General features: G+C 37.5%; 1 protein-coding gene across 2 annotated transcripts in view; it reads right to left on the bottom strand.

Annotated features, from left to right (window-relative positions):
- Positions 1 to 5,174: 5,174 nt before the first annotated feature.
- Positions 5,175 to 14,208, bottom strand: part of prkd2 (protein kinase D2) — a 37,776-nt gene continuing 28,742 nt past the window's right edge. For both annotated transcript variants that reach the window (XM_044354054.1, XM_044354055.1), the window contains 8 exons: positions 13,350 to 13,402; positions 13,179 to 13,251; positions 12,769 to 12,875; positions 9,743 to 9,904; positions 9,311 to 9,409; positions 7,909 to 8,176; positions 7,502 to 7,587; positions 5,175 to 6,830 (listed from right to left, as the gene is read on the bottom strand). In XM_044354054.1, the coding sequence (XP_044209989.1) occupies positions 6,606 to 6,830; positions 7,502 to 7,587; positions 7,909 to 8,176; positions 9,311 to 9,409; positions 9,743 to 9,904; positions 12,769 to 12,875; positions 13,179 to 13,251; positions 13,350 to 13,402 (1,073 nt within the window). In that variant the 3' untranslated portion in view covers positions 5,175 to 6,605. The remainder of the gene's footprint in view (positions 6,831 to 7,501; positions 7,588 to 7,908; positions 8,177 to 9,310; positions 9,410 to 9,742; positions 9,905 to 12,768; positions 12,876 to 13,178; positions 13,252 to 13,349; positions 13,403 to 14,208) is intronic.

Below are 14,208 nucleotides of genomic sequence, written 5' to 3'. Positions count from 1 at the left end.
TTAAAGAGTACGGTCTAGACCTGCTCTATGTGAAAAGTGCCTTGAGATGACTTCTGTTGTGATATGGCGCTATATAAATAAAAATTGATTGATTGATTGATTGATTGTTTTTGTGGTGAATTCGATAACAATGTAAAATAAGAGTGCTTGCACAATGTGTTTGTGGGTAGGAATGAAGTAAATAAAGTAAACAATAAATAGCAAAAAAAAGCTTACATTAGAGGTAGAAGGAGGTGCTGTGTCACAGCATATTTATCAAGAACTCTAGTAGCTGAACTCTTTACAGTTCAATGTATGAAAAAGATAGTGCTCTCTTTAAAACTTCATGCCATGTGTAATGTACATATTACTTAAAGGATAGGTTCACGATTTTTCAAGTCTGCCCCACAACAATAGTCAGGTGTTCATATGAACATTGACACATGTTTTTCTTGCTGTCATCATTTCTCCTGTTCATACTGGCTGTTAAGAGATCCCCTCATAATGCACTTTCAATGTAAGTGATGGGGGCCAAAATCCACAGTTGTCCTTTCATACAAAAATATATCTGAAATTTTATTTAGAGCTATATTAAGCTTCAGTCATCCAAATTAGTCAAATCCAGTCAATATATTTCAAAGTCACAGTCTTTTTAGTGTCAAATTCTCTCTTTTTGTTACTATACTTCCACTATAGCTAAATGGGAAAACACTGTCCGTCGAGACACAAAGAGGGATTATTTTTACTAAAAAGACTGTAACTGTGGAAGATATCCACTATTTGACTAACTCAGACGGCTGAAGCCTCATATTAGCTTCAGATAAACTTTTAAATACATTTTTGCTCCATCACTTACATTGTAGGCATATTTGGAGGGGATCTAATGGACAGTGGGAACAGGAGGAATGATTACAGCAAGCAAAACTTGTTTCAATGCTAATATGGGCACCTGACTATTGTGTTAAGACAGACTTGAAACATTGTGAACCTATCCCTTAAATACATTTATGCTTTCTGGAAACAGCATGAATCAAAGTGGATTTTCCCGGAATACTCTAATAGGCGAGCACACAACCCTGGAGCAACTTGTGCAAACTTGTGCACTGAGGGTTTCTACCTACCATATGTGAAGCTAAATCTGTCTTTCACTTTGTCCAGTGATTTGTCCTAAATTAACTTTAAAGCAGCTATAATCAGTATTTTGATATTAACAGTGAATTGGATACAACTACTTGTATGTGAAAAGGGTTGATGCAGATGAGTATTATCGCTGGACTCTGCACTTCCTCTTGATAGCCTGATAGCGTCTTTCAGCTGACTTTTTTCGCCCGCAACGTCAAAAAATCTGTCACTTCTATGTCAACTCTGTGGCTTTTTGTCTTGATGTTTTACCTTAATTCTAATAAAGGACACCATGAGTATGACATGGACAGGAAGCTGAAGCACTTTAAGATGATGGATATACTGAACCTTGCAGATGTTATACTGTATGGAATAATGTCTGCGCTGCATATCTATCATTCTAAAGTGCTCCTGCGTCCTACACAAGTTATTATACTTATGTTGTACAATAAAACTATAATGTAAAACCCCTTTTATATTACCATTATCATCCAAAAACAGTATTATATTGCCATAAAAGTCTTGCTAATTTGATACTACACCACAAACGTGTAACTACATTGCTTTTAAAGACACAAAAAGACACAAATTTATAGCAAGACTGCATTCAGTTTTAAACTGTGATATCACAACCTGGTAGATTACAGTCACCTCACTCTGCTGTGTCTCCCACTCTACAAGGAAAGCTTTCACATTACCAGAGTTATTGTTTTAAAAGCACAACTTGTGGGTGGAAATTCTGTGATTGCTCCAAGTTCAAAGGTCGTGAAGTGCGCATGACATTTTTAAAATGGTGGACTGTGTGAAAGTTACTTTTCACATCTATTCTTTTTCGTTCCCAATGATGTCGATGTTGACGTGTAGTAATAAAATCTTATGCTATTTTTGAAAAGATAACAAGCTCTTTTTGTTTTTTAGCAAGAGCATTCTCACTTAAACCACAGAAATATTGAGACTACTGTGTAAGTGACCTCTCACATCGCAAACCTTGCCACAAGTTTCATTTGAAGGAAGTATATACCTTCACTGCTACACCAGGACTGTTCAGTGACCACACTGATAATTTCCTGAAACACTTAAAACAATCACATACCTGCTGAGAAAACTATTAATCGCTCCAAAGACAGATATAATGAATATAATTGAATTGTAAAATGACACATTAACTTTTCACTAACCAACAGTTAATTGTCTTTCAATGCAAATTAATGTAACGTCTCATAAATTGATTATAAGTACTTAACTGATCTATTCTTTTATATTGTAAATGTGTGTGTTTGTATTTTTGTATAATATATGTTTTGTGTAATATATTTGTATAATTGACCATAATAATAATTAATAGGATGCTGAGGATGATATTAATGTGTCCTCCTATGACTGAAGTATTTCATACTTCCCACTGATTTTTACAAAGTTAGAGCTTAGTTTTTGCCAAGTCAGACTGATGTCCAACAAAATGATTTCTGGTGTACTTGTACTGGTGTGTTTGGTGTAGTTTGTCTGATGGCCGGCATTGCCCTGCAATTTTCTGTAATTTTACAAATTGTTTTACACTGTTGAGTTATCCCCTTTCAAAATGCATTATGCCTGAGTGCAAGGGCAAACAGCAGCAGTTGGTTTAGCCCTTTTAATATGCTTGATGGACAAACTGCATGTCATTGGTTCTGCAGTCAAGACGGCTGATGAGGAGAGTGCAAACAGAATTTGAGATGATGTAATACAATTACAGACTAAAATTTCCAGAGCTAACAATGTTTTTGTTTTGTGGGTTTGCTGAAAGACTTTCAGTTGATGGTTATCAGTGTCTCAGGAAGCAGAATTCGGGTTGAGGTGGTGAGTAAAAACCCTGAAAAACACCTTTCACATGAGTCCACATTCCATATTTGGGAGGTCCTGACTTTTGTCAGTAAATGCAATTAATCTGCTTCCCCTGTAATTTCCCCTCCAACAAAACAGAATGCTTTCACAAAAACTATCAAAATACACAATTCAACAAATGAATTTAATGAACATTGTAGATAGCTGTAGCTGTTGAATTATGTATATATGTATATAATTGAAATGTCAACAAAATTGTGTGTGTGTGTGTGTGTGTGTGTGTGTGTGTCTGTGTGTTTGTGTGTGTGTGTCTTCTTAAGCAGAGCTACAGAACTAAACACTAGATTCCACTGAAACTGACAAGAAAGGGGCACTAGGACGTCTCAGAGGTTTCAATGACAAAACATAAATCATTAAAACTTGAAAACTTTGAAGTTAATCCTTCAATTCTCGGTTTTAATGGATAATTCTGGTGATATTTTATATTTTTCTTTCTGTCAAAAATCTATGAAATAACCAAAACTAATGATGAATTGATCCTAATGTTGTTTGTGTATCCAAAGCCTGATACAATGGGTTGTAACCCTGTTCCATTGACTTCCATTGTTGTCCAAAAACACATTAATGAGTGCTGGTGACATGTTCCTTCATTACCATGAACACAGCCACCTTAGTTTATTTTGAATCAATCCCACATACACTGTCCTGCTGCTGTAAATACTCACTAGAGCACCAATCCACTGTTGAAAATAGTCCCAGACAAATGCACTATTCACTCCTGTTTGAGTAATGTTTGCTGAAAACTACGGTGCCCAGCTGTTTTCAGGAAATTACTTCGTCTTTTTAAAAAAATGAAACTATATATTCTGTGTGCCCTTTTTAAAGATTTAAATCATCAGTATAGGAACCAATGGGCTTGGAGATGAGAGCAAACAATATAGGGAAGTCAAAAGTATGGACGGACTAACACATTGTTGGTTTTGGTCTTTGTTGACGATTGCAAAGATATAAGATATCACCAGCCTAGCACATCAAGCAAGTATCAACTATATGTTTCAGTGAGATCGAACTAGCCTGGTTCCAGACATCTGACAGTTACTCAACAATTTAAATAGAATAAATGATTGATTGAAGTGAAATGAGATGACAGTTCAGTGTGATTATCAGGCTACAACTGAACAAAGCTGTTCTCATTTGTTGTGTGTACTCTTCTTCTTTATGCATATGAAAATGCTGCCATCCATAATGGACATTCAGTTGAACCAGTTGCTATGGCAGTTGAGAGCATACTGTAGGTATATTTTAATTTAATTTTTAATCCCTTAATCTCTTGAGGTCATCACTCAAACCAGACTGAATACATCACTTCTTTCAGAAGGGAATTCAAATTTGAAGTTATCATCCTCTTCTGACAAATTAGATGAATGTTGCTTTTTACTAAATTGGATGAAACCAAATTAAGTCTTCATTGCTGGCGCCTCTCTGAGACTTGTCTCTGTTGCTTACTAAGTGCAGGGTCTCCATTGCTTCTTGCAAGTGCAAAAAAGTTAAACTGAAGAGGTGTAGCTGTTGGTATAGTGACATTTGAAAGGAACAATAGGAGAAAGAGAGAAAGACATTTGGCATCGTTTGGAAATGATGACGATGATGAGGATGTAGTATAGGAGGATCAAGGGTGCACTTTCACCAGAGTAGCTAGCTGAAGTACTCATCACAGACTACAAAACAATTCACTCTCTTTGCCTCTATAACCACAGGGTCCTCTTGAGTGCCACTCAGTCTGTGAGGTATAATATGTGTAAAAAATATCCTTATCCACTGACAGCTGTGAGTAGTTTTGTGTGTGTGTGCTTACATGTATATCTGTAAGTCTGTAATGCATGTATCCATATGTTTCTTGAAAATTTGCATTGGTCCCAGTGTGATTCCACTTAAGCAGAAATTATAGTCGGCATTGCTGGAATAATCTGCTGTTCTTCAGAGAGGGACAAAATTACAGTCTGTCAGACTGTGAATAGAAAATTAATCCAATGCTGCAGTGCAAGTGGTCCTTTTTTTCCTCACATTATTCAAAGTCTTCCACTATAGAAAACCTGAGTGACAGTAATGTCTCTTGCTTCTTAAATATAATGTTTAGAAAAAGCAAACTGTTTGTAAATGACTGTGAATCATCATCACATATCCTTGACCGCTAGATGTTGAACTGTTATGTACAGATGAATAACAAATAAAACATTCAAGGCAAAAAAGGATATTGTTCAAGGTTTGTATTGTCTGTTACAAGGGCTAGGATTATCCTTCAAATATGTTGTACACGGTCTACACATATTTGACGCTACAGTACATAAACTTCAGGTTACACATGTCTATAATAGACTATAATAACTACAGTATGTTTTATAATGTATCTAGATAACTCTACTTCACAGAAACATGCAACATATTGACATGACAGGTGGTCAATAATCAAACTTACTACATACACTCCCCCCCAAAAAATCTAGTTTCACCCCAAGCAACCCAAGCTGTCCATCCATACATTTACATCATAGGGAGAGGTCCGCTCTTGATAAAAGAAGCGTCTGTTTACCTGCTCAGGTGTAAAAATGCTACCCTTATTAACAGTATGCAAATCTTATATATATACGGGCAACTCTGAGGATATGTTATTCACAATTTAAATACACAGCTGGTATCATGAGTGAAAGTGGCTGACTGAGCACAATAGAAGCAGTTTTCACCATTCAACAACAGCCATTGTGTGTAATGTGGCATAATCTGCCAGCTTGCAGATAATACACCACCCGATGCTTAGAGTTCATTTAAACCCACAGTGACATCTTTAGTCACATATTTTTTCTCAGAGTCCATTGCGGCTCAAAACCAGTGGTAATTACTGGAGGATTTGCTGTCGCCGGATCAATACTTCCAGTTTTCACTACAGGATATGAATTTATGGAAATGCATTTGTGAATACAGATGGGTCCAAGCACATTAGTAATTACCAGCAGAGAGGAAGTCTTTTGTCACTTTTAAAGCACTCCATTAATGAGAAGAGATTGAACTGGTCTTTAGACATAAGAGGGACTGTGATTCCAGTCTGTTTAATAAAATGACAAATGTCTTCTTGTTTAGATTTCATTTGAACTTTTAACTGCCCTTAGTTTAGGAAAAACTACCCTGACAAATCTATCTGATTGATTCTGGGCAAATGGTATTTTCTGCCTCACCTTTAAGCACTTTGTGGTGAGAGGAAAAGAACATGCTGTTTTTTATTCATTGTGACAAATTCTGATTTTAAGTTTGACTCCAATTTTAACTTCAAAGCCTCCCCAGGTCAGCCGAACAGAGGATGTGAAATAGAGTCGAGCAGTCTTCATCATTAAAAGAGTTCAACAATTCAAAAGAAGAAAGAAGACCATTAACAGCTGAGGTAAATGATTGCAAGCAAGTTTTTGATGACCTCAGGCTGGAGGAAATTAGATTTATTGCTGTAAAACTGAGTGCTGACACACAGCGGAAGTATCCTGTGAAAGTCTAAACAGATAGACACTATTCTTATTAAAACCATATGACTATTTGCAACTTAATGTCTCTTTCAGGTCCTAGGTCGACCATCACATCCTCCCTCTCCCTATTCCTTTCCTCCTTCCTAAATTAGCTTGAGTCCCTCGTCGTTGTGGTCAGAGGATGCTGACCCTCTCAGTGAGGCCTTGTACATCTGCGTCCTCCCCACCCTCCTCATCGTCAGAGCCTGGTGCAGGAGGAGGCGGCACAAGGTGGGCAGGGTAAGGCAGAGTATGTTCACGGGCAAACATTTGCCAGCGGCTGTCATCACTCTCGTGGGTGATGTAACGCTCGCCAAGTTTAGTCTCCAGCTCTCTCAGGTCCAACCATGTCTGATAGTCCTGAGAAATGAGAAATGAGAAACAGGAATAAACATGGGGATGAAATTTCAGCTTCAGTTTCAGGAGGCTTGAAATTAGATTAAAGTTCAATGGGCTTTTATGTGTTTATAGTGCATCATCCAGTAATCACTTTAGGTTGTACATGATTGAATGTATGGAGTAAGAACTTGAATGACCCTAAACTTATCTGATGATCTGAGGAGCTATTAATGCGTAGGCGTTGTTGCATCAGAAACATCAACAGCAACAACTATGAACTAGTTTAAACTCTCAGAGAAAGCTGGCCTGCTTTTTCACTGCAAACCAGTTTGTTTTGAATGACACATTTAAGAACTGTGCAGTCAATAAAAACAGCATTTTTACAGCTGATCTGTCCTCTTATATCTCAATAAAGTTCCAAAATATCAGCCTCTGCTTGTGTTTATTTTTGCCTTTTCTCTGTAATGGACATAGATTTTATTGAGGTGTTTTCAGAAGTCAAAATTAATGGTGGCAGTTATTGGCAGTCATCATGTCCACTCCCTATACTTTTAATTGGGGCTTAATGGTTGTACTTGAAGTGTGATAAAGTACCCAAGACTTCAAACCATGTATTTATTAATGTATTCTAATCTAAAGTATTGCACAGTGTGAGTGTTTGTGTGTGCATACGAGTAGTTTATATAGGTTACCTGTAAGTATGAGTGGCTGAGACTCTTGTCCACACTGTAGCGTTTCCTCATTTTAACTTGCAGCAGGTTGTTGATCAAGTCAATTGCTAGAAACACAAAAGTATACAGATCATTCTATTACATGAAACTGACTAATTAGATCTTAAGACACCAACAGCATCTGAACAATTCTATTCCGGTTAATACTTCTGGCTAATTTCAATGCAATAAACAGGAACCATGTTTATGAGGATTGCATAATGATGTTGATGAGTTACTGGAAGCCCATTTCTGTAGTAAGTCAACTTATCACAAAATCTATTATAAATATAAAACTTTGAGTTTGTAATGGCTTTTCCTGCTTCACCAGTTTATGTTAAGCTTCTCATTTCTACGTCTTTCTAACAATAAAACTCTTTTGTGTTTACCATCACTGGAGATCTGTTTCCAGGGATTGGGAGGGTACATGAAGGCTGCGTTGTGGATCTGATCATTGATATCTTCATCCTCATTAAATGGGAACGTCCCACTGAGGCTGACATACATTATGACGCCGACAGACCACATGTCCAGTGAGCGGTTGTAACCCTGGTTCAGCAGAACCTCTGGGGCCAGGTAGGCAGGGGTGCCGACTACAGAACGACGGAAAGACTTCTCACCGATGATACGGGCAAAGCCAAAGTCACACAACTTCACCTGAGAGAGGAAGACAGTGAGGAACAGTAGGCAGGGAGTCAGGAAGCATTTGGAGACAGAAATTTGAAAAACAAAAAGCGAAGTGGAGAAATGACAGAGGGCTGAAAATATTGTTATCATTCACCTTTTTTTAAAAAAAAAAAAAAACTAACTAAATTTTCTCTGTATTAAGTTGAACCTCATAGAAGTACATGGTATCCATCATTCTTTATTTCACAGTGAATATAACTGAAACTTTGCTTTTGATTTACAGCTTGATTTACATTTGATTGTTCTTTTCTTTGAAGGCTTTGTTTTTTCTTCTGTAAACATAGGGTTGGTCTGATTTGCCAAAAAGCTCTAGTTTCGTTTCCTCTAAACAAAGCACATTCCCCCAGAAGGAGTGTGGCTTGTCAACATGCAGTTTGGTCCAGTCTGGCTTTTTTGTGTCTCCCTCTTAGAAGTGGGGTCTTCCTGGGTCTTCTATCATGGAGCCCATTTTCATTCAGACAGTGACAGATGGTGCGACTTGAAACTATTGTACCTTGAACTTTAAGATCAGCCTGGATCTGTATTGAAGTTTTCCTTGGTTCTTTCTCGAGCATTCAAGCAATTCTTCTGTTCAATCTCAGGCCAATTTTCCTCTTGCGATCATGTCCAGAGATGTTGGCTACAGTTCAATGGGCCTTAAACTTCTTAATAATATTGGCAACAGCGGTCACAGGAACGTCAAGCTCTTTGGAGATGGTCTTGCAACCTTTACGATGAGTATACTTGGCTATTACCTTTTTTCTAATGTCTAATAATTTTGTCCAGGCTATTTTAGAATGTCTTTGTAGAATAAGCATGAATTCAGTTATTTTTTCACAACTTTTTTTGTTTTGTTCCACTGCAAACCAAACATAGACATGCATTGATAATAAAATATATTTTAATTTCAACACTGTTCAGGGCGAATGGTGCATTATTTTAATAAAATGCAATGGTACCAATAATTTCGTCTCTTTATGTGATGAAACATTGTCTGAGCAACTGCATTTCGAGTGCTTTGCATTGCTCATTACAGGGTGTTAAAACCATAACTGCTGCATATGAAAACAGGTTTAAGTGTGTGTGTGTATGTGTATGTGTGTGCGTGTGTGTGCATCTGTATACCTGAGGGAAAGGATCAGCGGAGGCAAGCAGCACATTCTCAGGTTTCAGATCACAGTGAACGATGTTCTTAAAGTGCAGATGTCTCAGAGCCGCAAGAATCTACGTAAATACACACGCACACAAGTATGCACATGCACAACCACAAAAACAGGATATGGATTAGTCTCGAGGTACTGCAAAACCACATACAAACATACACACTTTCAACACAGGTAATGATGTATTAAAAGTGCGTAGTGACTCCGAGATAGTCAAACCGCAAAAAGCATGCTGCAGAACACTACAGCATCAAGGCGTCATTCTCAGTAATGAGTGACACGCACACACAAGAGCAGATACAAACACAATTTCCATGTGGTAGCTTATATGTGCTTGTGTTATGCTTATATATGATACACAACAAATGCCTTCTTTGCTGGGGAGCATACACACCTGAGTGATGAGGAACTTGGTGAGCCTCTCAGGCAGTCTGCCTTTCTCGCTGGAGAGGATCATCTCCAACATGTCACCGTGGAGCTTCTCCATCACAACAAACACTTTCTCTGGGGTCTCGAACATACACTCCAAGTTCACGATGCCTAGGTGACGTAAACTCTGAGAGAGGGATTAGAGAGGAGGGAGGAATATAGGTGAAGAGGTGGATTATATGGAAATTGTGTTGGAGGAAAGGTGGGGGGAGTGTAAAGGGGGAGCAAGAGAGGAGAGAGTGGTAGAGGGAAAGTATCAGCAGAGACAGAGTGGGAATTTAAAGAGCATATTAAACAATGTGAGAGACAGAACAAACAGCATGATGGAGTATGAGCTAAATGTGAGAAGAAAAACAGACAGAGACAAACAGTGTCAGCAAAAGACAGTAAACCACAGAAGAGGAACGCAAAATAGCAGAGAAGATGGAAAATTGATATTCGCATGAGGAGTACCAGGAACTGAATTAAGGAATAAAGTAACCACTAACAATGACTATGGCTTTGTTTGAGACAGTATTTGCACGTAACAACACAGAGAGGTGCAGGAAGTGGCAATAGAGTAGTACTATCTCCGGGGGGACTTTTTGAGTGGTAAGAACTAAAGTTAAAATGTTCCTGCGGTGGAGATTTAGGTAAACCTAGGGAGTCTCTAAAAATGTTCCTCAGTTTTTGCATAATATCATGTAGTTATATGCTTGGTATTTTGGTTTTTCATAAGCCATGGTGACAAGTAAAACATAAATCTGAGGTTCCATCCTAACACTCCAGCTGTTAGGAAGCACAGCAAATTGGCAGTGGAAAAGCTTTTGCTCCATTTCAGTTCAGTTTTTTTATTTAATTATTTGCTTTATTTCATTTCATTTTTCATTTAGTAAGACATCCATACTCACAAACGTCTTGTTCATGTGTATGGACCTATAGTTTGTACAGGCAAACCATCAAAGCCCAAAAGAAAAGTAGATATGCTGCCAAAATTCTCTTGAAGCTACTTTCACTTTCATATGATTCAGAAAGGGATTCTTTCAAACGTATTTCACTTGAAACCTTGTGAGTATGACAGGCCTGACAAGGTCTGACAAATGAGAACTGTTGAGCTAAAGGGGAAGTCAGTTCTTGTCGTAACAGACCCATAAACAAGTCTAAACAGTTAATAGACGGATTATACCCTTGTCTCCATCTGCTGGTGAAAATATTACTGTATATTAAGCATGAGCCTTAACCAGAGAAAGCTGGTAGTGCAACTTATTTGGCATTAAATTATCAGTAAAGACTTAAAATCCTCACCATACTAATGCCAAAATGCTATTTTCATCATATATTTTGATCATGATATTTGTTCATAGATTATAATGTTTCAAACTTGATGTTTTGAGCCCGTTTAGTAAGTTCACCCCTCTAACTGAAATACAATAAAACAGTATAAAGTGCATAAAGAACTCTAATTTAAGAAATACTTCAGTTTGAACAGCACTGAAAACAGATGTACTGTAGCAGATATAGTGTGTTCTCAAATGGCTAAATTAAATTAGGTTAGATTGGTGTGTTTATTTGTATAGGGACAAGTATATAGCATGAACTTGTGCCACATACCACAGCATTTATAACCTAAACTAGTTTGCAATGCCCGTCCCTAGATGGGCTTTTAAAATACATAAAACTCAACATGTAAAATACACATGACACTGCACAACACTCAACAATACATATACATACATTACAACACGAAAATCATCAACAAAGTGCATACAAAGCAGCAAAAAACACAAACATATCATAAAAGTTTCATAAAAGAACAAGCACCAGATCACTCATGACTACATGATTGATCCCTCCTTAAAAGCTGTTTCAGTTTGAGTTTAAAATGTTCTCAGTCATGATCCATTTTGAGTTCTGTGGGAGTTCCACATGTTGATCCCTGGAATAGAAAAAGCTGTCTGTCCAAGTGAGGATTTAAGGAAGGACACCTTATAATTCCCCAGCGGACACACCTCATGTTACTGAGCCAGGGGCCCTGAGAGGTAACATCACTGAGCACCTGGGCAGCCTGGTTATTTAGGCATTTATAGATGAGTTTAAGGTTAGGATAGTCTAAAAATCGCATTGTTATGAATCATATGCCACAAATGACTAGTTCTTGTTAAATAACACATCACAGGCTACTGTTTGTCTCAACACTACGATATTATCATCCTAGAAACACTAATACATGACATAGACACTGAATCATCTTTTCGTGAGAAGTTATTAGGAACTACCATCAAGCACTTCCTCTTAAAATCTTAGAATCACTATGAACAGGAAAATTGAAATGTTTGTCAGCCTTTTGTTGTGTGTGTGTGTTACATACTCCCCCCCTGCTGGATAGGATATGTATAACATGTGACATTATACTTATGTATTGTGCTCTCTCCCAGGTTGCCCTGATCTGGTGTGATTGAGGGAGGACCTATGAAGGGGGCAGGAATGTGGCTCGCACGCTATCCTTTCCACTTCCCAGCCTTGGCAGCAGCTGTTTGTTCATGTGTTTGTTTTGCTATGTTTTCGCTTTTGCCTTTGTTAGTCTTTGGTTTGTTTGGTGGGTCCAGTAGTCCTGTTTTCACGGCTTTATTTCTGTTAGGTTTAGTTTTCATGTGGATTTAGGTTAGAGGGGAGAGCCCAGATCCAATCGACCCTTTGTGGGTTGGTCTGGGTGTCTTCCCTTCTTTTTGTTCTTTTTGGCCGGCCCATCAGTTTTTGTTAATAGTTGTTGGTTTTTGTTAATAAATTGGTTTGATGATTTTGAATCCTCCTGACTCTTTGATTATGTTGGGCCTTCTGTGGAACAAGCTTTTTTAAAGGTTTGTAACAGTGTGTCAACTTAATTGACAAAACCAATCAATTTCCACTATAAATCAGTATATAACAAGGTAACTCTTTCTTTGTCAGCATCATTATATATGGACAAATGATACTTATTACACCTGCAGAGAAATAAACTAAGTGTGTGTTTACCTGCAGTATGGCCACCTCATTCCTCAGTTGGCTCTCCTGCTTGGTGGGGAAACGAAGCTTGTCGATTACTTTCACAGCTACGTCCCTCCCTGTCTTCCGGTGCTTTCCTGATGAAGAAGGGGGCGTTAATAAAAAATGTGGTTGTGAACTGTCTTTCACATACATGTGGATGTATGTTAGGCCCTGGTATCAAGAATTTATGAAGACAAATCTACAGTCGGGCACAAAAACATGCATAAGTGTAGCTGATACATTCAGGGATTTATGATGTACTTGTGTTGTCTTTTTAAGCTCGTTCTTCATCAGCTTTCAACATCATTGTTTCGCACAATATAAAAGACTTTGGCTCGACTAGGAGAAGTAGAGCAATCTGAGGTTCAAACAGTGTCACTGTGCATAGATCTTCATACCTCCATACACTACTCCAAATTGCCCAGATCCCAGAACTTCATCAGCGAAAATCTGGTACACTGTACCAATGTCCTGTGGGAAAGCAGTAAAATGAATAATCAGCATCATCCTCATTCCACTTTCAATATTTTATTACACATTAAATTAAAAAATTGACAAAAAAATCATACCACATTCTCTTGGATTTGACTGTTGGACACGGAAATGCTGACAGAGGCTTGCCCTGAAAATTGAGCACCAGGTACAATACGCAGGTTATACAGTATTATAGTCAGTGTATCAGTTAATAAACACATCTTGTCAACAACTAATATCTCACATGTACTGTGTCGTGTTTTCTCCAGCACTACAAAAAGGAGAGCTTTGTATGGAGGCAATTCATTACCATAATAATTTGAATTAAATCAGCAACTGAATATAAACTTTTGAAATTTAATCACTACTGAATACTTAATGTTGAAATTTAAATACCACTGAATTTATTGTACTGAAATATTACCATCTTTCTGAAATTATATGGTCTGAATTTCACTTGTGAAATTCTCACTTTCAAGTTTTGCAATTTCAAAAATGTTATTTCCAGTATATATTTATTTTAGGGTTTTCAAGATAGAAAATCCTTGTGCCTAATATTCAGAAATTATGTTCAAGTTGCTCTCTTTCCATAATCCCAATTCAAATCTAAAAATTCAAGTCAAAAACTCAAATACACTTGGTCAAATTCAGACTCTAAAATTCAAGGTATAAAATTCAGATCTGAGCATAATGGACACCAAGGAAAAGCAATCGCACCTGAATGGAAATTCAGACCACATACATTTAGAAAGATGGTTTTCAAAGTCAAATATTTCAGTGCAATAAATGCAGTAGTGATTTAAATATTTGGTAGTGATTAAATGTAAAGTATTATGGCAATGATTTGTCTCCATAACTTTTGTCTTCTTCAGCTTGAGAAAAAATGTGAAAAAAACAACTTGGCAACACTAGCTTACTGGAGGAGTCTGCTCTTTATTTAACCAACGTGTTTCT

Source organism: Thunnus albacares, chromosome 6, assembly GCF_914725855.1.
Source record: "Thunnus albacares chromosome 6, fThuAlb1.1, whole genome shotgun sequence".
Lineage (NCBI taxonomy): Eukaryota > Metazoa > Chordata > Actinopteri > Scombriformes > Scombridae > Thunnus > Thunnus albacares.
Note: the sequence above shows the minus strand (reverse complement) of the source record. Positions and strands in the feature narration are given on the sequence as shown.